The sequence below is a fragment of the Microcebus murinus genome, chromosome X (assembly GCF_040939455.1).
Source record: "Microcebus murinus isolate Inina chromosome X, M.murinus_Inina_mat1.0, whole genome shotgun sequence".
NCBI lineage: Eukaryota > Metazoa > Chordata > Mammalia > Primates > Cheirogaleidae > Microcebus > Microcebus murinus.
This window is the reverse complement of record NC_134136.1, coordinates 97,246,691-97,274,425: the sequence shown is the minus strand read 5'-3', so window position 1 is coordinate 97,274,425 and position 27,735 is coordinate 97,246,691. Positions and strand designations below refer to the sequence as shown.

The following is a 27,735-nucleotide window of genomic DNA, read 5'->3' as shown; positions in this document are numbered from 1 at the left end:
ACGGCACTCACTCTAGCCTGGGCAACAAAGCAAGACTCTGTCTCAAAAAAAAAAGACTGATTACAGGTAGGGAAGGTAAGAGTGATGAGAGAGAAAGGGGAAGGAGATGGAGGTTACACACAAAAAAGAAACAAAATTTCACATAGACAAAAGCATGTATAAAATTTCATGTATGCCTTTATGGAAAATTATATATGTATAAATAATAGAAAACAAACATTTAAAAAAGACATTTCTGGCCAGGTGCGGTGGCTCACGCCTGTAATCCTAGCACTCTGGGAGGCTGAGGCAGGTGGATTGCTCAAGGTCAGGAGTTCGAGACCAGCCCGAGCAAGAGCGAGACCCCCATCTCTACTAAAAATAGAAAGAAATTGGCTGGACAACTAAAAATATATAGAAAAAATTAGCTGGGCATGGTGGCACATGCCTGTAGTCCCAGCTACTTGGGAAGCTAAGGCAGAAGGATCGCCTGAGCCCAGGAATTTGAGGTTGCTGTGAGCTAGGCTGATGCCACGGCACTCTAGTCTGGGCTACAGAGTGAGACTCTGTCTCAAAAAGAAAAAAAAGGACATTTCTTTTGTTCAAACTTCTATAACTAAGAACTCTTAACCAATTCTCAGACCCACCAGATCAAATTAGTGAGGTTTTATTTCAGTGAATTAAATCTAAGCAGTAGTTTAGAAAAAAATATTTTAATGATATATGGGGTATAGAAGATCTATAAGAATGTTATTGTTTATCTACACTACAGGATTTTCTACATTAATCCAAATATAGGAAAACTACTGGTTAGGCCCATGATTCTCAAACTTCAGCTTGTATCAGAGGTACCTGAGGACTTGTGAAAGACAGACTGCCTGACTACCAGGCCCCAACCCCAGAGGTTCTGATTCAGCAGGTCTGGGGTAGGACTCAAGAAATTACATTTCTTGGCCGGGCGCTGTGGCTCACGCCTGTAATCCTAGCTCTTGGGAGGCCAAGGCAGGCGGATTGCTCAAGGTCAGGAGTTCAAAACCAGCCTGAGCAAGAGCGAGACCCCGTCTCTACTATAAATACAAAGAAATTAATTGGCCAACTGATATATATATAAAAAATTAGCCGGGCATGGTGGCGCATGCCTGTAGTCCCAGCTACTCGGGAGGCTGAGGCAGGAGGATCGCTTGAGCCCAGGAGTTTGAGGTTGCTGTGAGCTAGGCTGACACCACGGCACTCACTCTAGCCTGGACAACAAAGTGAGACTCTGTCTCAAAAAAAAAAAAAAAAAAAAAAAGAAATTACATTTCTTATAAGTTCCCAGGGAAGGCAGATGCTGATGATCTCAGAAGCACACTTGGTTTAAAGCAAGCTAATGTCCAAATGAGGAAAAATAACCCACAAGGTGCCCCCTTCACCACACTTGTACTCACATTTAAGCCAGCTTTCTTCCAATAATAGCTGCTATACTGGTTAACCATGCACTTTGTTTTTTCTTTAAACTTTTCTTCTGAGTCGGCAGACCACCAAGGATCCAGGTTTCCATTTTTATCATATTTTCTACCTAGCAAAAAGGAAAGTTAGAAGACATTTGTGTTATTTATGGAAACTAAATTCTTCATCTTTCCTTTCCCCCACCCGACAAGCCTTCATAAAGCAGTCACAACAGCGGGGAACACTCTTCCTGAGAGCAGCTCCTGCCTTCTCTCCAATGTCACAGATTAATTGTAAAAAGGGGGAAAAGGAGAAAGAGGATTGAAGAAGTTCTTTCCTTCTAAGGAACAAAGAGCATTTTTAAAATAAGATTCATCAATTTATGGCATGCACCAGTTTTATCCAATCTTGGATTCTGTGTTTTCACCTGATCTGACCTGAAATGTTCCCTGGATCATGAAATGAAATGGCTTCATTCAGAAAGTCCATGGAGGGAATCAGAGCATTACTACCAATGCAATTCCAAATGATCCATAGGAATAGCCCTGGTGAGTCATCCACACTGTGTGAACATAGACCCTGACTCAGCCCTGTAAAAACCTGTCTCCTCCAAGTTGCCAGGAGCTGAAAAACACATAAAACCTCTGTTGTGAATCAGTCCACAGCTATCAGTGTGGATGGAAGAGATATCTGTCCAGCTTAGACAAGGAAGGTTGCTCCAAAAAGAAAACTTGGAACAAGAATGGAAATCTCCAAAACATAATAGGGAAAAAGATTAGTTAGACATGCTTTCTTGTTATGTGCTCACTCTTCATTTTCTCTAAAGTTTAGAGTGCATCTAGACTAACTATATTCAAGATTACTATTGGAATCAACAGCATCGTTTACATTTAATTATGTAGAGAGCTTACCAGAAAGTCTCCTAAGCAAAGTCTTTAATTGGAAGAATCCAGAGCTCTTTAGAAAGGCTACATGCTACTAATATCACCCCCTGGGATAGTATGGAGTTACTATCCTCCACTCACTAACCAACCAATCATTAAATAATTGCTGGGCATGTACTTATATGTGCAATGTACTCTTCTAAGTATTAGTTACAGAGTGAAATTCCCATTACTAGATTCTTTCCTTTAAGAGGGACTCCAGAAGATTTCCAGAAACTTCTGGGGTGGGGGGAGACTGTATTTAAATTTCCTAGGAAGAAGGGCCCAGAACCAAGACACCACTAGCTTTTGCTTCTTAGCTAAGACTCTCCTCTCAGATAAGCCAAACACCCAAAGGCAGAAAGCCTAGCCCTGGAGAGTCAGATGACTACAAGGCAGCTACCTTTTAACAGGGAAGGAGAAAGCAGGGGAGCAAAACACATAGGTGATTAGGAAGGGCTGGTGGGAACACAGGAAGAATCATCCAGAAGAAAAGCCAAAAGGGTCTCTGGTCCTGAGGTGGGCATCCAGGAAAGGATGTTGGAAACCCTACAGGCATGGAAAAAAAGAAGGTCCCCTTCTATATAATGTTTCCCAGTTGTTGAGTCTGCCTGTAAATCATTTCGTGAAAGTGATAGTAATTTGCTGCTAATCCATAAATTTCAGAGATTTCATGTGGCTTTCCAATAATACTCCAAAATTAAAGGAGAAGGGAGTGCTGATTAAGAATGATGAGGACTCACAAAGGTGACAATTTCTTTAGTTTATGTCATATTCTGCTCTTCATTTCTGCTTAAATGTTATCAGGATGCACAGCATATTCTATATTATGCATTATTAGGAAAGCATAGTTTTTTTAAAGAAAAATCTGAATATATGCCAGTGTAAAGAAAAATCTAGATTAAGCACTGCATAGTCCTTGAAATCATAAAAAGGAACCAGTCAGCCAAGCTCTAGAATCCTAACTCATGAGTCTTAATTCGCCAACATGTATAATCATCATTGGAGCACAGCTCACACCTCCAGAGACATCTCAAGATGTCATTTCCATAAAGAAATGACAAAGGGAGAAGCCATAAAGCAATTCCTGTAACTATCATGGCAGCTACAGAAATCCTGATCTAAATGCGAAGCTTATTTCATTGAAATTACAAGGTCTTTTTTTCATTCTACCCCCTCACCAACAGGAACAACTGTTTATTTATTGCAAGCTATCACAGCAAGACATGGGGAAAAGTTTTCAATCAGCAATCATATTGCTTTGGATAATCTTCAACTATGATGGCACTGCTATGCAAAGATAATCACAACAATTAACATCCATATAGTCAACCTTATTACAAAAGCAGCAGCTTATAAAATGAACCAGTACTTACCATTATTATCAAATCCATGTGTAAATTCATGTCCAACAATTACTCCTATAGCACCGTAACTCAGAGATCTATGGCATAAATACATAATTTGGAGAAAATTACAAGCATGAATCTCAGAGCATAATCTTTTCATTTTTCAATGGAAAACCAAGATAATCTATTTTCTAGTAACCGTGGTAATAACAATATAATAACCATACCCATAAAACTGTAAAGGAAAATCTAAATACAACTTCTAGTTGAAATGGACAAAGAAAATATAAATTTTAACACATTGTCATTATGACCATGTATGGGCTTTGATGTCCTACTCTTTAAAATTAGGGATATGAAAGAGATGATTTCTAAAGTCCCTTTCAGCCCTAAGACTTCTATGATTCTATGTCTGTTCTAGTTCCATATTATATTTATGAATATAATAAATTTCAAGCTAAAACAGGGCTTGAAAAGATCCTGTCAGTAAATATGCCATTTATTTTTATCTGAAAACTTGTTGAAAAGTCACTATAATCTCAGAAGTTAAATTGTTTTTCAAATGTAGTTATAAAAAAAGAATAGAGCAGAGATTAAAAGGGATCACTCTGTTTTCAAAGGAAGTCACATTCCTCTGTTTCTATTTTAGACAAGATGACAACTGAATAGCAAAGATTATAAAGTCTTAACCAGATTTGGAAAAGGTGTTACATTATTTCTCTTCACCTGTGAAAAAACATGGTAGATTATCTATAAAGGTGACCACCAATAATTCTACCCACTCCTGAATGCACCTGCCTCCTCCTTCCATCAAAAGGCAATCTATTTCCTTCTCCTTAAATCTGGACTGGCCTTGGGACTTGCTGTGATCAACAGAATGCAGTGGAAGGGGTTATGTGTGACTTCTGGGCCTCTGCCTTAAAAGACCTTATAACTTCCATTTTCTGCCCTCTTGGAAGTCAGCTGCAATGTAAAGTTCAACTACCTAGCTTGAGGGAAAGAAGCCAAGTGAAGCAAGTGAGAGACCCGAAAAGTCAAGAGATTCTAAAGGTAGAAAGCGAGGTCCTTGCTAGCCCCCATCATTAAAGCCAGCCTAACTGGGACACCAGACACATGAGTGAAGTCACTTTAGATCCTCCAGCCCTAGTGAAGCTGCCCCAGCCAGCACCACACAGAGCAGAGACCAGCTGTCTCAGCTCAGTCCTGCCCAAATTGCAGAATCATGAGCCAATAAATGGTGCTTTGGTGGTACTTTGTTACAATGCAATAGATAAATGAAAAAAAAAAGCAATTTAATAATATATGAAGAAATCATTAATGGGGTTTCCATATGTATGTGTCTGGGATTTTCTCTCTCAACTTAAAGTTCCAGTAAGGTCAAACCCTCATCTACTTGCTCACTGCTACATTCTCTGTACCTAGCATACAGCAAGAAAGTAACAATGATTTAACTCATTGATTAGTTAACTTTCCCCATTTCATGCAAGTAACACTAGTATATGTATCTCATTTTAGTCATTTAACCTGTGGATGAAAATTATACACAATGTAGAATCCTTATTGTGAGGATTCTTCATGTGATTTGTATTATAATTATGCTAAAAATATTTCACAGTTGGTTCCTGACATGCAACATCAAAGTCACCCAGCAAATAGATAGGACCCATAACTGGAAGGAACGGAAATTTCTGAAGCAACATGTTATTACAGGACATAATGATCCTTACCATGCTAATTGTTTATCTCAACTATACCCAAGGAAGTGCTGTAAGATTTAATTTTTCCCCTTGGTGGCAATTCTTTCCTTTGTTATTTCTCTCCTGCAAGGTAATTTGCATTTGAAAAAATGCTTCCTACTGTTTTTCCATCATTGCAAACCTTCATTAAAGAAGTAAGAGTGAAATTATGCATTTCAATCATAGAGCTATCATAGCAGTGTGGGATGAAGTTGTAATTTTACATAGTGTTAATTTTTGCAGCAGTAGCTACCACTATGCAGCCTGCAACATTTAGTTTTTCCAGGTCTCTCAGCCCTGAGACTAAGTACTCAGGACTCTGCAACCCTCAGTCAATGCTGTTGACTGGATGAAGTGAAGGGACGAACAATGGAAGTTTCTAGAAACTGCTCTGCAATAAATGTCCCTTAAGAGGGACTGCTGCAAAATGATTGACTCATTGTAAGATTCAATTCTCAGTTACAGGATCACAATCCTTTGGACAAGAGACAAAGAAAAAGTAATTTTATATGAGTCAGCCTGAAAATAGTATTTCATAATATTAAATTCACATTCTCCATTTTATCAATCGACATTTTTTAAATTAGCATGTCATAGCTTTTTAAAATGCGACTGGCTGGCCAGAAACTGGAATACATCTTGCATTCCAGTTTCTAGCCTTCCAAACATAAAACAGGGAAGACAACAATTTTATTACCTACTGAGTTTCTCTTTTGTTCTTACTACTCAATGGGTTTAACATACACAGGATTTGTTGTCAACAACAAAACAACTATACTGCTGTCTGTACTAACCATGATTTCACACTTATCAAGTAAGGACTACCCCATGCCTGAATCATAAATTCATAAAAATCTCCAAGTTACAAGTGGCTTTAAAGTTATCTAGTTTAACTTCCTACTAGAGGCATGATTCCTCTCTACAAAAACCCATTCAAATGGTCATAAGACTTCTGCTTGGGTATTTCCAATGACTGGGAGCTCACCCCCTTCTGAAGTAACCCATTCCCTCTTTGTGTGGGTCTAAATAAAACAGCTCTGCCTAATGCTGATCTTTCTTATGTCTTCCATCTATAGGCCTAGAGTAGTCTACATTTGAATACCTGCTGACCTCCCTAAATATAGTAAATCGTTCTGCTACCTTAACTCTCCTTCAAATATATGAAGACACTTACGAGGTTTCCCCTCAATTGTTTTCAAGTTCTTTCAACTCTTATTCTTCAGTCATGAATTCTAGACCAGCATTTCCCAAAACATAAGGAAAAGGGGAGTCTGGGAATCTCTGTGTTAAACACATTTAAATAGGTTTCTTTCTTACAGAACTTCTTGGGCACTTCTATGCTGATAAGTATTGTGATTCTCCAAAACAGAGGGAAGGAGAGGAGGACTTAACTCTATTACTATGTCATGGAACACACACTTTGGGAAATGTTATTTTACACCATTTACAATTCTGATTCTCTCCTCTGGAAATAATACAGCTTGTTCATGTCCCCATAATTAGACTCAACACTTAGGTAAGGGTTAAGCTGACCAGTGTGAGCAGAAAGGATATCCACTCTCTTGGGTATCTATTAAGCTATTAATACAGAATAGATGGATGTATGGGAAACTATCTCACTGGACCGTGATTCCCATTTTTTCAGCATCTCCATAATTCCAATGTCAAGTATTCAAATGATACTTAATAGTTATTCATTGAGTGAATATCTTAGTAGAGAATGAATGGATTTAGTGAGGACATAGAACTCTTTAGAGGAAAAAACCCCCAATGTCTCTCCCACTTAAGTACCAACTATGGCTCAGCCTAAGGTAGAACTAATAGACAATAACATTAATTCTTAGGTTTCTATGATTTTGACTTTTATGGCAGAAAATCGTGCTCCTGAACCCAGTAAACAAATCATTGAATCAATAACTTCAAAACCTAATCAGGCTATTTCCAAGTCCCTAGCTATATAACCACAACAATAGAAGCTCAGTTAAATTGTTAGCAATAAGCAGAATCAAAGATTTCTAGGACTATTTTTAGTTTAAAGGGAGCTTAGAAAATATTTAGCCTAAATCTTTAATTTCATGGAAAATGTATATAAATTTCTAACCTTAAATGTAGGGAAAATTGATTCCAAATATCTAAACACTAAAGAAAACTAGACAGCTGAGGCCTGGGATGGTATTAATGGATTTGGTGAAATATAAACCTAGAATTTTTATTTATTCTACGATGGTACTTCTCTGTAGTAGGTTTTATTGATGACTGCCATGTGTCCTCAGCAGTCTTTTTTCTTTTTTTTTTTTTTTTTGAGCACACCAATCTGACAGCTTCCGAATGTCAGCACCTAAAACTAGTTGCCTAAAAAAACTTTCTCAGCTACTAGAGCTGTCTTGATCTAGGCTGGGCACTGCCAGGAAGTTAATATCCCTGGATAACAGCTCAATCAATGATGGAAAGTGAGTTGGAGGATAAATACTCCAACTCCCTTTACTCTGAGGTGGTATCACTCTGAAGCATGCTCTACAGTTCCCCAGCAAGACAGAACCCTAGTTGCTCGTGGTGATAACTGGCTTGTAATACAAATGTGGTAGGTAGAATAATGGCCTTCAAAAGATGTCCATGTATGTACTAATCCCTGGAACTTGTGAACATGTTATGTTACACAGCAAAAGGGACTTACGGTTGCAGATGGAATTCAGGTTGCTAATGAGCTGACCTTAAAACAGGGAGATTATCCTGGATTATCTGGGCAGGCCCAATATAATCACAAGCCTTCTTAAAAGTAAAAGAGAGAGGTAGAAAATAAGAATCACAAAGAGATGTGACTATGGAAGTTTTAAGAAGGAGAAAGAGGGCCATGAGTCAAGAAATGTAGGCCCCTTCTAGAAGCTAGAAAAGGCAGGGAAATAGATTCTTCCTAGAGCTTCCAGAAAGAAATGTAGCCCTGCTGACACCTTGATCTTAGCCCAGTGAGAACCAGGTTGAATTTCTAATCTACAGAACTATAAGCTAATAAATTTATGTAGTTTTAAGCCACTAAGTGATTTTGTGGTAATTCATTTTGACAGCCATAGAAGACTCATAAGACACAATTTATTGGCTTGCTTCTTTCCCTGTCTCACTTTTCCACTCCCCTGCTGGTGTTTCCTGGTACCACCTCCCAAAAGAACTACTTGCACTTCAATACTTATCACAGGGTCTGCTTCTTGGGAAGCTGAAATCAAAACATTGCAACCATATTTCTCTTATTTATGTATGTATGGGATCCCATATCTTTTAAACCTATAATAATCATATTTAAATCGTCATATATCCAAACCAAAACACCAGAGACTCACCTTCTAAAATCAAGACTAAATTTTCCATTCGTTAAAGTGCCAGAGCAAGCAAAGGCATGTAATGAAAGTGGTGATATTATTGACAATGAATATTATCAGAATCTCTACTATATATGGAAATTCTGAATTACATAAGTTACAGTATGTTGGCATTAATGGCCTTTAAACTGATATCTCAAAGTCCAGACACTGTCAATTTTGACTTATTCTTTAGCTATGCAAATTAGATTTCTAAAGACAAATTTGATTAACTTATTTACTTGCTAAAAAAACAAACAAACAAAAAAAAACAATGTTTTCTATTGCCTACTCGTGTCCAAGCTCCTTACTTGGCATTCAGAGCCCTCCAATATCAAACCTCAACCTTCTTTTCCAGGCTTCTCTTCCACTATTTCCTTTCATATACCACTAGGGCCAGCCAAACTAGACTCTGTCATTCTGTAAACACTTTTCCTTCCTTTTATCACATTGTTTCTTCTACCTGGAATGGTTTTAGACCCATCACCATCAACTCAAATCCCAGCGATTCTTCAAGGTTTAACTATTGCTGGTAAATACATAAAAATGAAAACCACCTATGTATAAGTTCGCTTTCTTGTCCATTCATACACCTTGGTAACAAGGATCAGAAAGCAAATCCCTAAAATGGTAAGAGTAGAGCCAACCCATGCGGGGTTCCATGCCCTCTTTCTGCTGAACAACCACTGAATTTGTTTCTTTAACTTTATATTCTGTGTTTTGCCAAAGCAACATGTTCTTTCCTCCTAATTTGTCAACAACTAGATTTTTTACTAATTTACCCACCGAGGATATTCTGTTCCCCAAAAGAAAGGCTTCTGGAGCTCTCCTGCTGGAAATCCTGTGAGAAAAACAAACAAAAGATGTTAAAAGATATAGAAATATCGATACAATGATGAGTACCTGGTTATAGCTACAGCCTTGAGATTTCAAAGACCCATCTGAAAGGCACTCCTTGCAGAACTTGGAGCCCTTAAGAGATCCAACCATCTCAAGGATGATATTAATTCAACTGAGTTTGAAATAAGTGTATTAAACCATTTCAAGGAAACCATTTTGCACAAATACACTATTGGCAGTGTCCAGTCTGCTGTTAACTGGGCCACTTCATACATAGCATGTGCATGAGGCTTCAGGCTGTCCAGCAGCTTCCCTGATACAGAAAGGGCCAGCCTCATGGGTGTGTGACCTGTGCAGTCACATGGGCCCCACACACACGAGAGTCCTGCACTTGGTTTAATGCTCTGCTGTCACTGTCTTGAAATTCTTAAAAATTTTATCTTTGAGCTTATATTTCATAAGTGGAGCCTGAGGGGACAACAGAGCATGTGCATAAGTAGAGGGGACATGCACAATATATGTGTCTGCGGTTCCTGGGAGCCACATTCACACTGAACATTTACGATGCCCCAGGAGCACAGGATTCTGGCAGACTCGCAATGCATGGGAGTTCAGCGAGACATGGAGTACAAGGTAAGCATGTTATGTCTAGAACTAAGTAAGAGGAGGCCTCTGACAGCCCCAAGAGGCCATTATTTCCATTTGAATCAGAATTTGCTTTAATTATTAAAAGAAGGTAATGGCATTCTAAGAAACAAGAATGACCAAGGAACCCACTCTATCATATCCTCTTTTTCCTCCTGTTATTTCCCTGTATCAGCCAACCACTTACACTGAAAATGATGGCATAGAAGGAAAGGGAAAGATATGGTGACCCATAGTTTCTTTTCCTTTCGGCCCTTCCTTACACATCAGTAAGCCAAAAGTAGACTGTTGGTAGAATGCATGTGTATTACGGAGTGAAATAAAAACAATTGAGTTAGTTTTGTACAGCATTTCCACCATGCTGGTAAGAAAAAAATACATACACACATATAAGCTACAAAATACAAACTGTGTATTTTTGGTGATTCCACATACAAGTTAAACATTCTTATATTTGCATTTAAAACTGGCATTGCACAGTATAAAGATGAACCATAAAATTCATGCTAATGATTTACATTTTTAATTTTTGTTATAACAGTGTTGAATAGCACATAAAAAGTACCACGATAAGTCAAAAGAGAAAGGCCATGGAAGACAGGACAAAGTTTTATATTTGACCACTTTCAATGGCACTTTTTCCTATTTTCAAAACAAAGGGCCCTGCGTTTTCATTTTGTACTGGGCCGCCCAAATTATGTAGCTGGCCCTGGTGACAAAGTATGACTGGGAGACATGCTTTGTTTTGCCCTTGCAACTCACTAAATTTTGTACCCTGGGTTGATCCTAGCAAGTGCACTTACAAGTCATCACAGCTGACAATGCAAACAGAGAGAGAGAGAGAGAGGTCTTCGGGAATATCCTTGACTGCTCCAAAGCAATTGCTCTAGGCCCCATGAGACTCAAAGCTCCTTTATAAGTTAAAATGTTCCTCCTCCCTCTTAACTTTCTATTTGCCCTCTATACCAGGACACTACGAGGAGACATGAGGGCAAGAAAGCAAGTCCTTAATTTAGACGTAAAACGTTGATTCTATATAACCCTCATATATATTCTTCATATTTTACTACTATCATAGTTTGAGATTCCAAAGTGCAAAAACCCTATTGCAAAACAGAGATAAATCCAGTTAGTAGTTCTCTCTCTTCCTGCTGTTTTCACATAAAGGAAAATGTGTCAATATGATTTTGAAGGACCAATGTTGTCATATTAATCTTCGTAATTTCTCCATTTCCTTAAATATCTTTGGCATCTTTACATCAATATTCCATCCTCTTTTTGGGTGATTACTTTTAGTAAGTCATTCTGACTTGAATATATATATATATGCAAATATATATTAATATTACATATAAATGCAAATCACAGTGTTTATGTGAAAATTCCGTTTCACACAATAAATCATCAAAAAGCAATGATATTTCCTAATAAGAACAATGATCACAAACCAATGTGATTTAATTATTAAATCATTATGGCTCCCCTGCCTGGTAATGTGCCCAGCTGGAAGCATTTATGTCCATTGCCAACCTCTTTGCAGGAAAACATCTGACACCTGCTTGAGCCTCTATTTCTGCCACTTTTGCTGTTAGAGGCCCCAGACTCAAGTGCTGAAGCTGTCACATTACCCTGATAGGCTGTATCTGCTCAGCTTGTCGGGGCCATGGAACCCAATACTGATAAACAGAAGAATCTGATGCCCTTAGGTGTGTTTTGCTGAAGTGAATAGATTAACAGTGTAAGCTGCATTTTTGGAGATGTCAACCAGCTAGAGTGATAGATGGAATCCCAACAGGGTCAATTCAATATCTTATCTCATGAAGTGGATAAGTTGTAGTTAGCAAAGGTAGAAATAAAGAATAAGCGAAAAGGGAATTCCTTTTCTCTCCCTTTTGAATAGGTTTTTCTTATGTTTTCTTTCATATCCATTTTATTTCCTTTTTTTTTTTTTTCCATTTCAGCACTACCTCACCACCCGTTTCACACTTTTCAAGCTCCTTTTTCTATTAGGGAGGCATTCCTCACAGTGTAAATGTGTGGGGGTGGGGAGGGGGAGAGAGAGGGAAAGAGGAGGGGGAAGAGGGAGAAAAAAGATATTTAACTACTGAGTTGACAAAAATTAATAAATTTGATAATAGGTAATATTGGCCAGGGTGTAGGAAGCATGTTGGTGGGAGTATAAATTGTTGCAAGCATTTTGGAGATCAATTTAGTCATCTCTTAATGCTTTAAATGCCATTTTTGAAAAAAATGAGTAACTCTATGTGCAGATATGGAAAAAGCTCTAAGAGACATTAAGTGAAAAAAAGCATTCAGTACAGTGTATGAAGTCCCTTTTGTGTAATATATTTGTAAGAGTATCCCTCCATATATACAGTCAGTTCTGCTATAACACTTGTATTGAAAAGGCAAATTTGTTCCAATGCAATTGATACAGTAAGGAAAAATTTGGACATAACTCCAATTTCACATTTGCTTATCCATGAGAAATGCTAGGTGAAAGCAGAAAACTGCACTCAACTGAACTAAGCCACATAGGAAAACACAAAAGACACACATACTTCAACATGACCAACTGCCCCAGTTCACCATGTGGGTGAGGAGCCACACCCACCACATCTGGCGTTAAAATTTCCTTCCAATGATAGATAACCCTCCTTCCACCACTTGGTAGTAACTCACAAGGGGTAACCCCTCCAACGCCATATTCCACAAGCAAACTTCAGGTCTTTTCAAGAGAAAATGCCAGTAGCATTTTTGTATTTGCTCATTTAACATGTATAAAAGTATGCTATGGTTTTTATTAGATTCCCAGCTTTTGTTTTTATGTGTCACAGATGAGTTTTTTGTTTTGTTTTGTTTTGTTTATTTTGGCATATTATGGGGGTACAGATTTTAAGGTTTCGATAAATGCCCTTTCCCCCCTCCCCCCAAAAGTCTGAGTTTCCAGCATGACCATCCCCCAGATGGTGCACATCTCACTCATTATGTATGTATAAACCCGCCCCCCTCCCCCCTCCCACCTGCCCAATACCCTATTACTGTAGTACCTATGTGTCCACTTAGGTGCTGCTCAGTTAATACCAGTTTGCTGGTGAGTATATGTGGTGCTTGTTTTTCCATTCTTGGGATACTTCACTTAGTAGTATGGGTTCCAGCTCTAACCAGGAAAATATAAGATGTGCTATATCACCATTGTTTCTTAGAGCTGAATAGTACTCCATGGTATACATATACCACATTTTATTAATCCATTCTTGGATTGATGGGCACTTGGGCTGTTTCCACAGCCTTGCAATTATGAATTGTGCTGCTATAAACATTCGAGTGCAGGAGTCTTTTTTGTAGAGTGTCATTGGATCTTTTGGGTAGATGCCCAGCAATGGGATTGCTGGATCAAATGGTAGATTCACTTGTATCGCTTTAAGGTATCTCCATATTGCTTTCCACAGAGGTTGAACTAGTTTGCAGTCCCACCAGCAGTGTAGGAGTGTTCCTCTCTCTCCGCAATGACTTTTTGATTGTTGTGCCTCTAACCCTATTTTTTCCATAAGCCCTTTTATTACTAATACATAACTTTTGCATAGCACAGTGATGTCTAAGAATGCAGATGTTGCATTATAGCAGAACTGACTATATATGTATAGGTATGGATGCATGTGTATATATATACACACACACGCACCTGCCAGTGAGTGGTTCTCAAATTTTATCATGCATCGTCACGATGGAGAGCTTGTTAAACTACAGATTGCTTGGCCCCACCCTCAGAGTTTCTGAGTCAGTAGGTCTGGGTTAGGGATGAGAATTTGCATCTCTACCAAGTTCCCAGGTGATGCCGATACTGATGCTCTGGGTACCACACTGCAAAAGCCACATGCTTGCACATGTACACTGCTGAGTTCATTGTGGAATTGCTTGTAATTAAGAAAAATGTACAACAAACTAAATGTCCAAAAGGAGGGGAATTAATTATGGTATAAGCACACTGTGGACTGCTATGCAGCAAATGAAAAGAAAAAGGTAGGTCTTAATATTCTACCATGTAAAAAATCCCCAAAGACATGTTGTTGGAATGAAGCAAGGTACAGATATATAAATACCACTTTTAACACATTGACTGCCACACTGGAAAAAAAATTCTTTCCTTGGGATCATGATGTTTTATTACAAAAATAGAATAAAAACTTCGAAAACAAAATGATCCTTTCTAATTTACTGAAAATTTTGTTATTTTTTATTGTTTTTTATGTGTGACTTATATGCAACTTGAAAAATAGTTCTCATGGCTCCCAGGGTGAAGAGACATGTGAGTTACATATGCTTAATGAGGCCCCAGGCTCTAAAGTGGTTTAGTTAAATACAACTCACATGGCAGTTAATGTGTTAAAAATAACTATCCTATCGGTATGAGCATATATGTGTGTGTATGTGTGTGTATATATATATATATATATATATATATGCACGTGTGTATATATAAATGTAAAATCATAGACAAGTTCTGTAAAATACATATCAAAGTGATCACAGTGGTTGCCTTTTGGAGAAAATTGAGATTTGGGGTGGTGGGTAGTCAAAAGGGCTTTGGATTTAAATGCAATGTTTTAAATTTTGATTACTCAAAGGTAATGAACTTGTGTAATTAAAATTAACTCTTTTAGAAATAAGTATATATGTTTGTATTACAGAAAATTCTTCTAAAGGCTATCCAAAACCAGTTAACAGTTAACTAAGCTTACATAATATTATTTTGTTCTTGCATTTGTTAACGTTAGCAAATTCCATTCCTATTTCAAGCAAAAAATATAGATTGTGGTTATATCATGTCAATAACTAAAATTCTGACAAAAGAAAATATTGGTATTTATAATAACCTCATTATTTATTAGTAATAATGTCTCTTTTTCAAATCTGTATTTAGAAAAACCACTAAGGCCTGCTTTTGGTTTTCTTCTGGGGTCAACCTTTCATTTTCACTGGAGTTTCTGATTCTCATTTCAGTGAATATAGACTAACCTGCTTAGAGCTTAGCAAAAATACTGACCATAAAAGACACAGAGTGCTTTTTGTTTATGATATAACTGTCAAAGAACTGATCATATTTGGTAGATGCTTACCCCAGGTTCAACTATTTCTTTTTTATAGTTATGAAGTCATATCCTGACCATAGTTATAACTTTCCCAGAGAAGTTAAATGCCTCAATGTGTCTGGGTTTTGGTATTCATTTTATTATTGTAAGTCACATTAATTAGATAGGCTGGCCAAAGTAAACACAAAAGAGGCACTCCTTCAAGCAGTAAGGTGAAAACACCAGGTAACCTACAAAGAAAAAACCTATCAGATTAACTGCAGACTTCTCAACAGAAACCTTACAAGCCAGAAGGGACTGGGGACTCATCCTCAGTCTTATAAAACAGAATAATGGCCAGCCTAGAATTCTTTATCCTGCAAAACTAAGCTTCTTATATGAGGGAGAAATAAAGACTTTCTTGCAGAGAAGCAATCACTGATGGAATTTGTGAAGACCAGACCTGCCCTGCAGGAAGTACTCAGACCTGCATTACATACTGACCAGAGCAATAGACACCCAACAGTGTAAAACCACACAAAAGCTAAAGTCCAGAACCCAGATTCCACAAGGGCTCAAGAGGTAAAACAAAACAATAAGAGTCCACCCAACAAGATGAACAGAAATCCACCCGAAATATCAATTCTCTCAATAAATGTGAATGGCTTGAATTGCCCACTGAAGAGACATAGGCCGACTGAATGGATAAATATACACAAGCCAAGTATCTGCTATCTCCAGGAAATGCATCTAACCCACAAGGACTCATTCAGACTCAAAGGGATAGAAAACAATTTTCCAGGCAAAATGGAAATCAAAAGAAAGCTGGGGTAGCCATTCTTGTATCAGATAACATAAATTTTAAAGCAACCAAAAGAAAGAAAGACAAAGTATAGAAAACAAAATTAGCCCATTATCCCACAGCTCAGACCTCAAGAAAACAAATAAATAAATATACTCAGGACTAGCAAAATCACACTATATAGAGAGACACGGAAAGGAAAGGAATAATTTCCCTTTCACTCCAATCCTCTCTATCTAACCTAGAACTTTCTTTCCACCACTGTCTGTATGGCTTGCTTCAGGTATTTACTTAAATGTCATCTTTTCATTAGGGTTTTCCCTAGTGCTTTTTTAATGAGTGAGGTGTTATACTGCCCACTTTCTTGCTTTATAATTCACTATAACACTTACCACCATCTATGAAACATTTGACTTCCTTTGTAAAAATTGTCTGCCTTTCCCCAACTAGAATGAAAGTCCCATAACAAAAGTGATTTTTATTTTATTTTTACTATTCCTTCACTGTGATATACAGAGCTACAATACCTGGTACATAGTAAGCATTCAATAAATATTTGTTGAATGAATGGAATCGGTACCTTGTAAAACTCAAAGGGATGATTGGGGTTGAAGTATTACCTATCATTATGAGTACATCTCATTAGCCAAAGTCTAAAACATTACATGATACTATTAATAGTACCAATATATTACTTCCTGAATGTTCTATATGCAGTACCAGATCTGGATATGTTCCATTATTCTAGTTCTTGTTTTTATTTTCTTCCTATATGAGTTTGTTGGTTCCATTCTCTTGCTATTATGGCAGAACTAGTGTAGTTTTGAGGTCAGCATATTTTTTGCCACTAAACTTTCAATCAGAATACAGATATTAACAAGCTAAAAAGTCCTGCTCAGTTTTATGCAAGTTCCATCATTTCTGTGTTCTCTTATCTGTCCCTACCCCAAGGAATATTCTCTCTGTTGTGACACATGTTGAAAAGAGACAATTAGACAAAATACTGACTTAGATCAAAGGCCTTGGCCATGAGAATATTGAGCTAATATCTCTTTTCCCTAAATTCTTTGTTGCTTTCACTTTACTGTTGCATTAATTTTAAGTTCCAGATCCGTAAGTGTATGGTTCAGGAAAGTTACTATACAGCATATGCTTTGAAAGCTTCAAACCTTCCAAAGTTTGAAGTTATTAGGAAGTTTTATTTTTCGAGTATTAACGCTTATGATTTTAAGACAACTGTCAGTCCAGATTCAGATATCTTCTCCTGTTATTTCCATGTTTGGTCAGATTTCACAAAATGGGAGGCCTCCAACTTTCATTGCCAGTCTTCAAAACCCAGACACCACTTGCTTTTTCCCCTTCTCCATAGCAAACTTTTGTTAATTTACTAACACATTGCAAGGCAACTCAAAGTTATATAAATTTAGAAGCATTTCATTCTTAAATTTGACATCTCTTTTGATTCCTTTAAAGGAATTCAAATTATGGAATTTGTTCAGTTAGGATCCCTCCAGCAGCCTCTGGGACAGAAGTGACACAGCCAGGGGCAAATGGCAAAGTAAGTTCAGTCCAAAAAAAGGTGACAGATTTGCAACCTTTATGGTAACCTCAAATCAAAAAACCTATAACATATATCCAAAAAATAAAAGGCAAGAAATTAAAACATACCACCAGAGAAAATCACTTTTACAAAAGGAAGACAGGGAGGGAGGAAGGAAGGAAGATAGGATTACAAAACAACCAGAAATCAAATAACAACAGGGCAATAGTGAGTCCTTACCTATCAATAACAACTTTGAATGTGAATGGACTAAACTCTCCAATCAAAAGACATAGAGTGGCTGAATGGATGCAAAAATAAGACGCAACTATATGTTGTCCACAGGAAAACCTAGTTCACCTATAAAGACACACACAGACTGAAAATAAAGGAATAGAAAAGGATATCCAGCAATCCCATTGCTGGGCATCTACCCAAAAGATCCAATGACACTCTACAAAAAAGACACCTGCACTCGAATGTTTATAGCAGCACAATTCATAATTGCAAGGCTGTGGAAACAGCCCAAGTGTCCATCAATCCAAGAATGGATTAATAAAATGTGGTATATGTATACCATGGAGTACTATTCAGCTCTAAGAAACAATGGTGACATAGCACATCTTATATTTTCCTGGTTAGAGCTGGAACCCATACTATTAAGTGAAGTTTCCCAAGAATGGAAAAACAAGCACCACATATACTCACCAGCAAATTGGTATTAACTGAGTAGCACCTAAGTGGACACATAGGTACTACAGTAATAGGGTATTGGGCAGGTGGGAGGGGGGAGGGGAGCGGGTATATACATACATAATGAGTGAGATGTGTACCATCTGGGGGATGGTCATGATGGAGACTCAGACTTGTGGGGGGAGGGGGGAAATGGGCATTTACTGAAACCTTAAAATCTGTACCCCCATAATATGCCGAAATAAAAAAAAAAAAAAGAAAAGGATATTCTATGCAAATGAAAACCAAAAAAGAGCAGGCGTAGCTGTTCTTTTATCAGGTAAGAGAGCTTTCAAGATAAAAACTGTACAAAGAGACAAGGAGGGTCATTACATAATGATAAAGGGGTCAATTCAGCAAGAGGACATAACAATTCTAAATGTATATGCACCCAACACTGGAGCACTCAGATAAATAAAGCAAATATTATCAGAGCTAAAGAGAGAGATAGATCCCAATACAATAATGGTTAGACACCTGAACACCCCCACTTTCAGCATTGGACTTTTCATCCAAACAGAAGATCAATAAAGACACACTGGACTTACTCTGTACTATAGACCAAATGGACCTAGCATATATTTACACACTATTTCATTCAACAGCTGCAGAATACATGTCATTCAGAAGGATAGACCATATATTAGGCCACAAAACAAGTCTTTAAAAATTCAAACAATTGAAATCATATCAAGTATTTTCTTTGACCCCATGGAATAAAACTAAAAATCAATAAGAAGAGGAACACTGGAAACTATACACACATATGAAAAGTAATATGCTCCTGAATGACCAGTGGGTCAATGAAGAGATTAAGAAGGAAATTTTAAAAATTCTAGAAACAAATGAAAATGAAAACACAAAATATCAAAAACCTATGGGATATACCAAAAGTAGTACTAAGAGGAAGTTTACAGTAATAAGTACCTACATCAAAAAAAGTAGAAAAGCTTCAAGTAAACATCCTAATGATGGATCTCAAAGAACTAGAAAAACAAGAGCAAACCAAACTCAAAATTAGAAGAAAAGAATTAATAAACATCAGAGCAGAAATAAATTAATTTGAAGCCAAAAAAATATAAAATATCAGCAAAATGAAAAGTTGGGTTTTTTTAAAAGATAAACAAAATTGACAAGCCTTTAGCCAAACTAAGAAAAAAAGAGAAAAACTCAAATAAATGAAATCAGAGATGAAAAAGGAGATATTGGCCGGGCGCGGTGGCTCACGCCTGTAATCCTAGCTCTCTGGGAGGCCGAGGCGGGCGGATTGCTCAAGGTCAGGAGTTCAAAACCAGCCTGAGCAAGAGCGAGACCCCGTCTCTACTATAAATAGAAAGAAATTAATTGGCCAACTGATATATATATATAAAAAATTAGCCGGGCATGGTGGCGCATGCCTGTAGTCCCAGCTACTCGGGAGGCTGAGGCAGAAGGATCTCTCGAGCCCAGGAGTGTGAGGTTGCTGTGAGCTAGGCTGACGCCATGGCACTCACTCTAGCCTGGGCAACAAAGCGAGACTCTGTCTCAAAAAAAAAAAAAAAAAAAAAAAAAAAGGAGATATTACAACTGATACTGCAGAAATCCAAAGGATCATTAGAGACTACCATGAGCAACTACAACTATATGCCAATAAATTGGAAAACTAGAAAAAATGGATAAATTCCTAGACACATGCAACCTACCAAGATTGAATCAGAAAGAAATCCAAAACCTGAATCAACCAATAACAAGTAATAAGACAGAAAGAATAATAAAAAGTCTCCCATCAAGGTTGCTGTGAGCTAGGCTGACGCCACGGCACTCACTCTAGCCTGGGCAACAAAGCGAGACTCTGTCTCAAAAAAAAAAAAAAAAAAAAGTCTCCCATCAAAGAAAAGCCCAGGTGATAGCTTCACTGCTAAATTCTACAAAGCATTCAAAGAAGAACTAATACCAATCCTACTTAAACTGTTTCACCTCTCCTTAATACCATGCATGTAACATACAATTAGATAGTTTTATTATAATTTTACACATTATACTTTCAAAACTGAAATTTTACATGGCCAGTAAATTATGATTGTAGTGAAAGACAAAAATAGCTTTAATTGTAACTGTTTTGGAAAAACCAAGGTGAATGCCTACTCTGAAAGAGAATGAGTGTGACATCTTACTCAGGATTAGTTCCTGTAATCAGATAAGCTGGACACCATTCTAGAATCTAGCGTGGGGCAGGGGGTGGTCAGTCAGTCGGGACATGGAAATTGCTGCAATTACAAAGCATTTTTGGTTATTTTTTTTTTTTGCTGTAAAAAGATTTCATTGTCATCATTGCTAAGATGAATAGTGACTTTTTTTTTTTCAAGTTGGCATCTTGCAGTAGTTTGGTGAATGCCAACCTTCCCCTTTCCAGAAAGTATCAAGTTCTAACAGCTGTGACTCCTGTCAAGGGATTCAGCAAGATGCCTTGGCCATCTGCTGGCTTCCTGCAGGTAACCTCCTGCCACCACATCTATCAGCCTAGAGCTGACAAGCAGAAATCAGCTTCTGAAATCTGCCTTCCATCTTGAAACCTTCTCTGCTGGTCCTTCTATTCTTTTTGTGCCATAATTACCTTTGGGCTGCAACAAAGAGAATCCCCCCGCCTTTACTAGGGTGACCAACCATCTCTGTCTGCCTGGGACCGAAGGGGTTCCTGGGATGCGAGACTTGCAGTGTTAAAACTGAGCTGGTCCCAGGCAAACCAGGAGAAATTAGTCACATTTATCCAACTAAGTTCGACCTCTTTTGCATTGGCTGCATTTTTATAGCTCAGCATTTTATGGTTCTCAATCTTAGGCATCTTGCAGAGGTTTGATGGTTAAAATCTTATCAAAACACAAATTGCTGGGCCCAACGCCCAAAGTTTCTGATTCAGTGGGTGAGGTCAGATAATACCCATCTATCACAAAGATGCTGATGCTGCTAGTCCAGGGAACATGCTTTGAGAACCACCATTATTGTTCCACATCTGGCAGAGAAAATACTAATTTCCTCCCACCCTGAAGCTCAGTGTCTCATATCCTACTCAAACTCCAACAGGTTCTGTCATATATCAATTGCTGTCCTGGGTATTCAAAACTGACACTAGAGGCAGTGACATTCAGCCCAGACCTGGGAACATAGTAGATGCTCATCAAATGCTTGTATGAGTTCACTGAGCCATATCTGGGTATGAGATAATGATCTCACGAATGGAAATGTGACTAACATTTCCCCCATATCAATTACACAAAAAACCTGACTCTCTTTATTCATCACCTCCAAAAGAATCTTTAAGATGCAACTTGTGAAAAGTAAACCATCTCACCTATTGTTAGTAGAAATACAAATTTGTACCACTTTTCTCAAGAGAAGTTGGGTAAGATGCATTTTAAAAGCCTTAAATGGGCCGGGCACAGTGGCTAACGCCTGTAAGCCTAGCACTCTGGGAGGCCTAGGTGGGAGGATTGCTCAAGGTCAGGAGTTCGAAACCAGCCTGAGCAAAAGTGAGACCCCTGACTCTACTATAAATAGAAAGAAATTAATTGGCCAGCTAAAAATATATAGAAAAAATTAGCCAGGCATGGTGGTGCATGCCTGTAGTCCCAGCTACTTGGGAGGCTGAGGCAGGAGGATTGCTTGAGCCCAGGAGTTTGAGGTTGCTATGAGCTAGGCTGATGCTACTGCACTCTAGCCTGGGCAACACAGTGATACTCTGTCTCAAAAAAAAAAAAAAAAAAATCAAAAACCTTAAATGGGACATAGCATTTGACCTAGCAACTCCTCCACTTCTAGGAATTAGTCTTAGATTTGGACAAAGACGTAACCACAAAACTTATCAACACAAAGGTTTTTTAACAATAGTGAAACAACCTAGATGTCCTTTGAGAAGATATTACAGTGCTTTTGTTAGTAGAATACTATACATGATGACTTAGAAGAATATGTAACAAATGGAAAAGTATTCGTGTTACAATGTTCAGTAGGGGGAAAAGCAGTACTACTGGATGAGGCTATATTTAATTTAAATTTTAAAATGTTTGTAGATAAACATATTTGAGTAGTATTCAACAAAAGTATTAAACATAGCTATCTTTAAATGATAATAGCTTTTAAATTTTGTAGGTTATCTAACATTTTTCTAGCTTTCCTATAATAAACATGAACTACTTTTTCTTTTTGAGACAGAGTCTCACTTTGTTGCCCAGGCTAGAGTGAGTGCCGTGGTGTCAGCCTAGCTCACAGCAACCTCAAACTCCTGGGCTCGAGTGATCCTTCTGCCTCAGCCTCCCGGGTAGCTGGGACTACAGGCATGTGCCACCATGCCCGGCTAATTTTTTCTATATATTTTTAGTTGGCCAATTAATTTCTTTCTATTTATAGTAGAGACGGGGTCTCACTCTTGCTCAGGCTGGTTTCGAACTTCTGACCTTGAGCAATCCACCCACCTCGGCCTCCGAGAGTGCTAGGATTATAGTGAGCCACCGCGCCCGGCCAACATGAACTACTTTTATGATAAGGATAAAAGATAACTGATTTTTCAAAGGGAGGACAAGTGAGATTGTGACCATCAAGATAAATTAGTGTGACCTCTCCCGACTTCCTGTCTCCCGGTCCCATGTCTGTGTTCCAACTTCCTGATGCTCTCCTCACCCTGGCTCACATCCAGGTAATTCCCAGTGAATGGCCCACTCACCCTCTGTCTCTTTAACCCTTTGCACTCTCTTGCTTTTTTCTCGATTCCTTTATTCTACTTGGGATTTAATTTTTTAAATACCCCAGATTTTACGAATCGCAGCAGTAGAATAAAAAACTGGAGTTTCTTTTCATATAAACTTTTCTTTTCATATTTATTTGGATTTTTTTATATTTCAAATTATTGATACATTCAAAGAGTAATTTTAATCTCTATAATTTTTCATCGTGTGATATTTTTTGAAACATTCACCCACAGGAAGACCTGGTTTACATTCACATGTTTTGCAAATATAAATCGTCTCTCTTCTTCCTCCTTTGATTTTTCTGTTAGAACAAACCACACGGTCTTTGTGTTCTTTGTTAGGGTGAGGTGTGATTATATGGAGCTTTCCATCTAAACGTTGCTCTAAGTTAATGGATAATAATGTACCCCTGGGAGTTAGTGTACCATCTCTGCATTTACATTTTACTTGTCCTTTCATGCTAATGAAAACAAGAAAAGGTACTGGAAAAATAGACAAAAATCCCCTTTCTCCCCCTCCCCCGAGGGAAACTACGTGTCGAGTGTGGCTCAACATATGAGCTGCTACCGATGCTAACCGTGTCGAGTCACACTCGACATCCGAGTGCAAAGGGTTAATCAGATTGACTCTGATAATCATTTCGTGCTTCCTACTACCAGCCCCACTGTAAAGCTACCCGAACCACTATGTCTGAAAACAGCATTCAGAAATGCCCCACAGGTGGCAAATCATGTCCCTATAGGCATTGGTCCTGGGATTGGCCATGGTAATGGGAATCTCAGAAGACTGCAGAGTTCCCAGATGAGGGCACCTTTGTCCTCCTGTGACGCTACCCAGGACACTCTTATTAGCTGCCTCCTTGGTCAGGCCTCGGAAACTTGGAGGTTGTATCCGGACCCCCAATTTCTCAGCTAGACCAGAAGAAGACAGTCTTAAAATAGTTGTAGCAAGTGTCCCACAACTTTGCTAAGTGCATCATCTGTCAGGTTTGCCAACCATTCCAAGTTTGGTCATGACTTAACTTTGGCTCACTTAACAACATTTTTAAAATCTCATCGTAAATTTTTGAAAGTAAAATTTTTTGGAGGGTAAAGCTAAATATTCTTTATAAGGTAGCTTATGGAATCTCTCAAGTAATCTCCCTCCACTCAAAGAGATCATGGCCTTAGCCAAAGGGCTTGCAGACAACAGCACTCTTAGCGGAGGCAATAACGAACTACTCAATGCCAGCCCCTTTGGACATGGAATCAGCAGGACCTGGGGACCATCCAACATTCTGACCATCACCTCCTGGCTATTCTCAGAGTCTATATTTTGTTTTCATATCAAAACAGAAACAATCCCCCCACTGGTGAAAGAAGATATGATATAATAATGATTACTCTAACACATTTATATCATGCTTTTCACCTTTCAGAGTGTGTTCATGTGTGTCATCTCATGTCATTCTCACATTTCTTTATCCAGTTTTGAACAATGTAGTATGACAATTAACAGCATGCAATCAGATAAGCTGAGTTATACTCTCAGCTCTGCAATTCATTAGTTGTTTGGTCTTTGGCGAGTTAACCTCGCCTCTTTGAGCTTCAGTTTCCTCTCTGTAAAATGAGCCTATAATACCAAGCCTATAGAACTATTGGGAAGATTACAGATAACATACATTAAAGTACCTGGTACAATAATTGGGACATTAATGCTTTCTCAGCAAAGAGTGGCTGTACAGAACAATTATAATCTCCTTTGGCCCGGCGCAGTGGCTCACGCCTGTAATCCTAGCTCTCTGGGAGGCCAAGGCGGGCAGATGGTTTGAGTTCAGGAGTTCGAAACCAACCTGAGCAAGAGCGTCTCTACTATAAATAGAAAGAAATTGATTGGCCAACTAATATACATAGAAAAAATTAGTGGGACATGGTGGCGCATGCCTGTAGTCCCAGCTACTCGGGAGGCTGAGGCAGAAGGATCACTTGAGCCCAGGAGTCTGAGGTTGCTGTGAGCTAGGCTGACGCCACAGCACTCGCTCTAGCCTGGGCAACAAAGTGAGACTCTGTCTCAAAAAAAAAAAAAAAAAAAAATACAGTAGTCCCCCCTTGTCCTCAGATCTGTTCCAAGACCCTCAGTGGATGCCTAAAACTTTGGATAGTACTGAACCCTATATATATAATAGCACAGATTTCTTTTTTCTTCTTCACAATTTCACAGATAGAAAATTCATTCTTATAATAGATCTCAGCAATCTCAGAATAAAATTTTTTTCTTTCCTTATTAAGTCAAGAACTTTCACCTTTTCACTGAAAGGAAGCACTTTATAGCATCTCTTTGGCATATGCAAATTGCCAGCATCACTACTCCTGTGCTTTGGGAGCATTATTATATGAAATAAGGGTTGGTGGACACTTACACTCCGACAGTCAATCTGATAACTGAGACTGCTGCTAAGTGACTAATGGGTGGGTAGCATATACAGTGTGGATACTCTGGACAAAGCGATGATTCATGTCCTGAGTGGGATGGAGCTGGGTGGCACGAGATTTCATCACACTACTCAGAATGGTGCATAATTTAAAACTCAGGAATTTTTATTTCTGGAATTTTCCATTAAATATTTTCAGACCTCGGTTGCCTGTGGATAAATGAAACCACAGAAAGTGAAACCATGGAAAAGGGAGGACTACTATACTATCTGTATTATTACCACACAGTGATGTAAGAATGATCTTATAGGATTTAATTTATCCACTTCCTTGTCCCCCTTACCACTGTCACTGCTTAAGTTTAAGCCCTTCTCATCCTTCTCTTGAGCCATTTGCAAAACTCCTAACTGGTCGAAGTGGCTTAAATTTATCCCTTCTCCAACCATAATCTTTAAGACTAAGGAAGTAAAACTTAAATTTTTTTTTGCCTTCCCACAAAAAATAATACAAGCTCCCCATGGCCTGTTCCTTGGCCTGACCTACAAGGTCCTCCTTCCACATATCATCTCCCATCATTCCCTTTGCTCTCTCCTCCACCAATACTATCTGTGCCCCAGCATTTGTGATCATTTCATGGTCCATTCCTGTGTCATGCTCTGCCATATCTGTTGTCTACACCAACCAGTGCTTCTTCCTACATGACCCAACCTCTCTTCTCTGCCTAGAGAACTATCTCCTTTCAAAGTCCACTCAAACATCACTTTCACTGGGAATCCAATCCCTCAGCCCCCAGATCTAATTATTCCTCCACTGTGGCTCTCAGAATGCACTACACACCCTTCTGTTACACATTCACCATGATGTCCTCTAAATAAGTTGTCCCCATCCTTTTTGGCACCTGAGATCAGTTTCATGGAAGACAATTTTTCCATGGATCTCGGGGTGGGGGTGGTTTCAGGATGATTCAAGTGCATTACATTTATTGTGTACTTTATTTCATTATATATTTATATTTCATTATATATTACATTGTATATAATGTTATATATATTGTGTATATATATATATAGGAGGTCACTCATTATATACAAGGAGGTTACTTGGTTCCATTGTATATAATGTATATATTACATTGTAATATATAATTAAATAATTATATAATTCACCATAATGCAGAATCAGTGGAAGACCTGAGCTTGTTTTCCTGCAACAAGATAGTCCCATCTGTGTGTGATGGCAGACAGTGACACCTGAAATGTGTTGCTTATGTCTAGTCTGCTCTGTAATCTCATTTGGTTGCTGTCACTGCAGAAAACCCTGCTTTACAAAGATAGGATGTCGCAAATGGAAGCAGGCTTTTCAGTGCTTTTGTGACAATCTCAGGATACTCTGCCTTGACTTTAATCCAGAATGCATGGAGATTAGAAATTGTCTCAAACATACTTTTAAGGCCACCATCATTTGCAATCTCAAGAAGTTGATCCTCTTCTACCAAGAACAAAGTAAATTCACCTGGCTTATTCACAATTGGGTTGTGAATCCATTCCTTCCCAGTTCGGGGGTCTTTTGTGGTTGGGAATTAATATTCAAACTCTTTTGAAAGCTGAGATAAGTGATCACGCACCAGCTGGGAGAAAGAAGGCCCTGTCTCGGTGTCTTTCAAAATCTCTGCTAATGTTTGAAACATGTCAAAAATCCCAATGTTCACTCATCACCCCCATAATTCCAGTTTGGCCTTGAATGCAGCCACTTTATCTGCTGATTTGAACACAGTTGTCGTTCTCCCCCGAAGTAACAGATTGAGTTTGTTGAGCAGTTTGAATATGTCACACAAGTAAGCAAGTTTTGTGACCCATTTTGTGTCACTGGGATATGCTGCCAGTGGCGACTGCTTTTCTACAAGAAATCTCTGGAGTGGCTCTCATAACTCAAAAACTCTGGCCAGTGATCTACCTTTAGAAAGCCATCTCTCTTCTGTGTATAAGAGAAGACATGTGTGCTCTGTGTCCATCTTCTCATAGAGCTGTGAGCACAGACATGAATTAAAGGCATGTACTTTAAGGTGGCTGATAATTTGAATCACATCCTACAAAACATTTAGTTCAGGTGACATTTTTCAGCTAGCCAGCATTTCTCTATGCATGACACAGTGCATAGACTCACATCCAGAAGAGACCTATGCACAGATTTATATCTGTGCAGTGAAA

General features: G+C 38.4%; 1 protein-coding gene across 2 annotated transcripts in view; it reads right to left on the bottom strand.

Annotated features, from left to right (window-relative positions):
* The window catches only part of PHEX (phosphate regulating endopeptidase X-linked), a 209,578-nt gene that overhangs the window by 18,432 nt on the left and 163,411 nt on the right, over positions 1-27,735 (bottom strand). For both annotated transcript variants that reach the window (XM_012784616.2, XM_075999112.1), the window contains 3 exons: positions 9,552-9,606; positions 3,707-3,774; positions 1,407-1,537 (listed from right to left, as the gene is read on the bottom strand). In XM_012784616.2, coding sequence (XP_012640070.1) covers positions 1,407-1,537; positions 3,707-3,774; positions 9,552-9,606 — 254 coding nt within the window. The remainder of the gene's footprint in view (positions 1-1,406; positions 1,538-3,706; positions 3,775-9,551; positions 9,607-27,735) is intronic.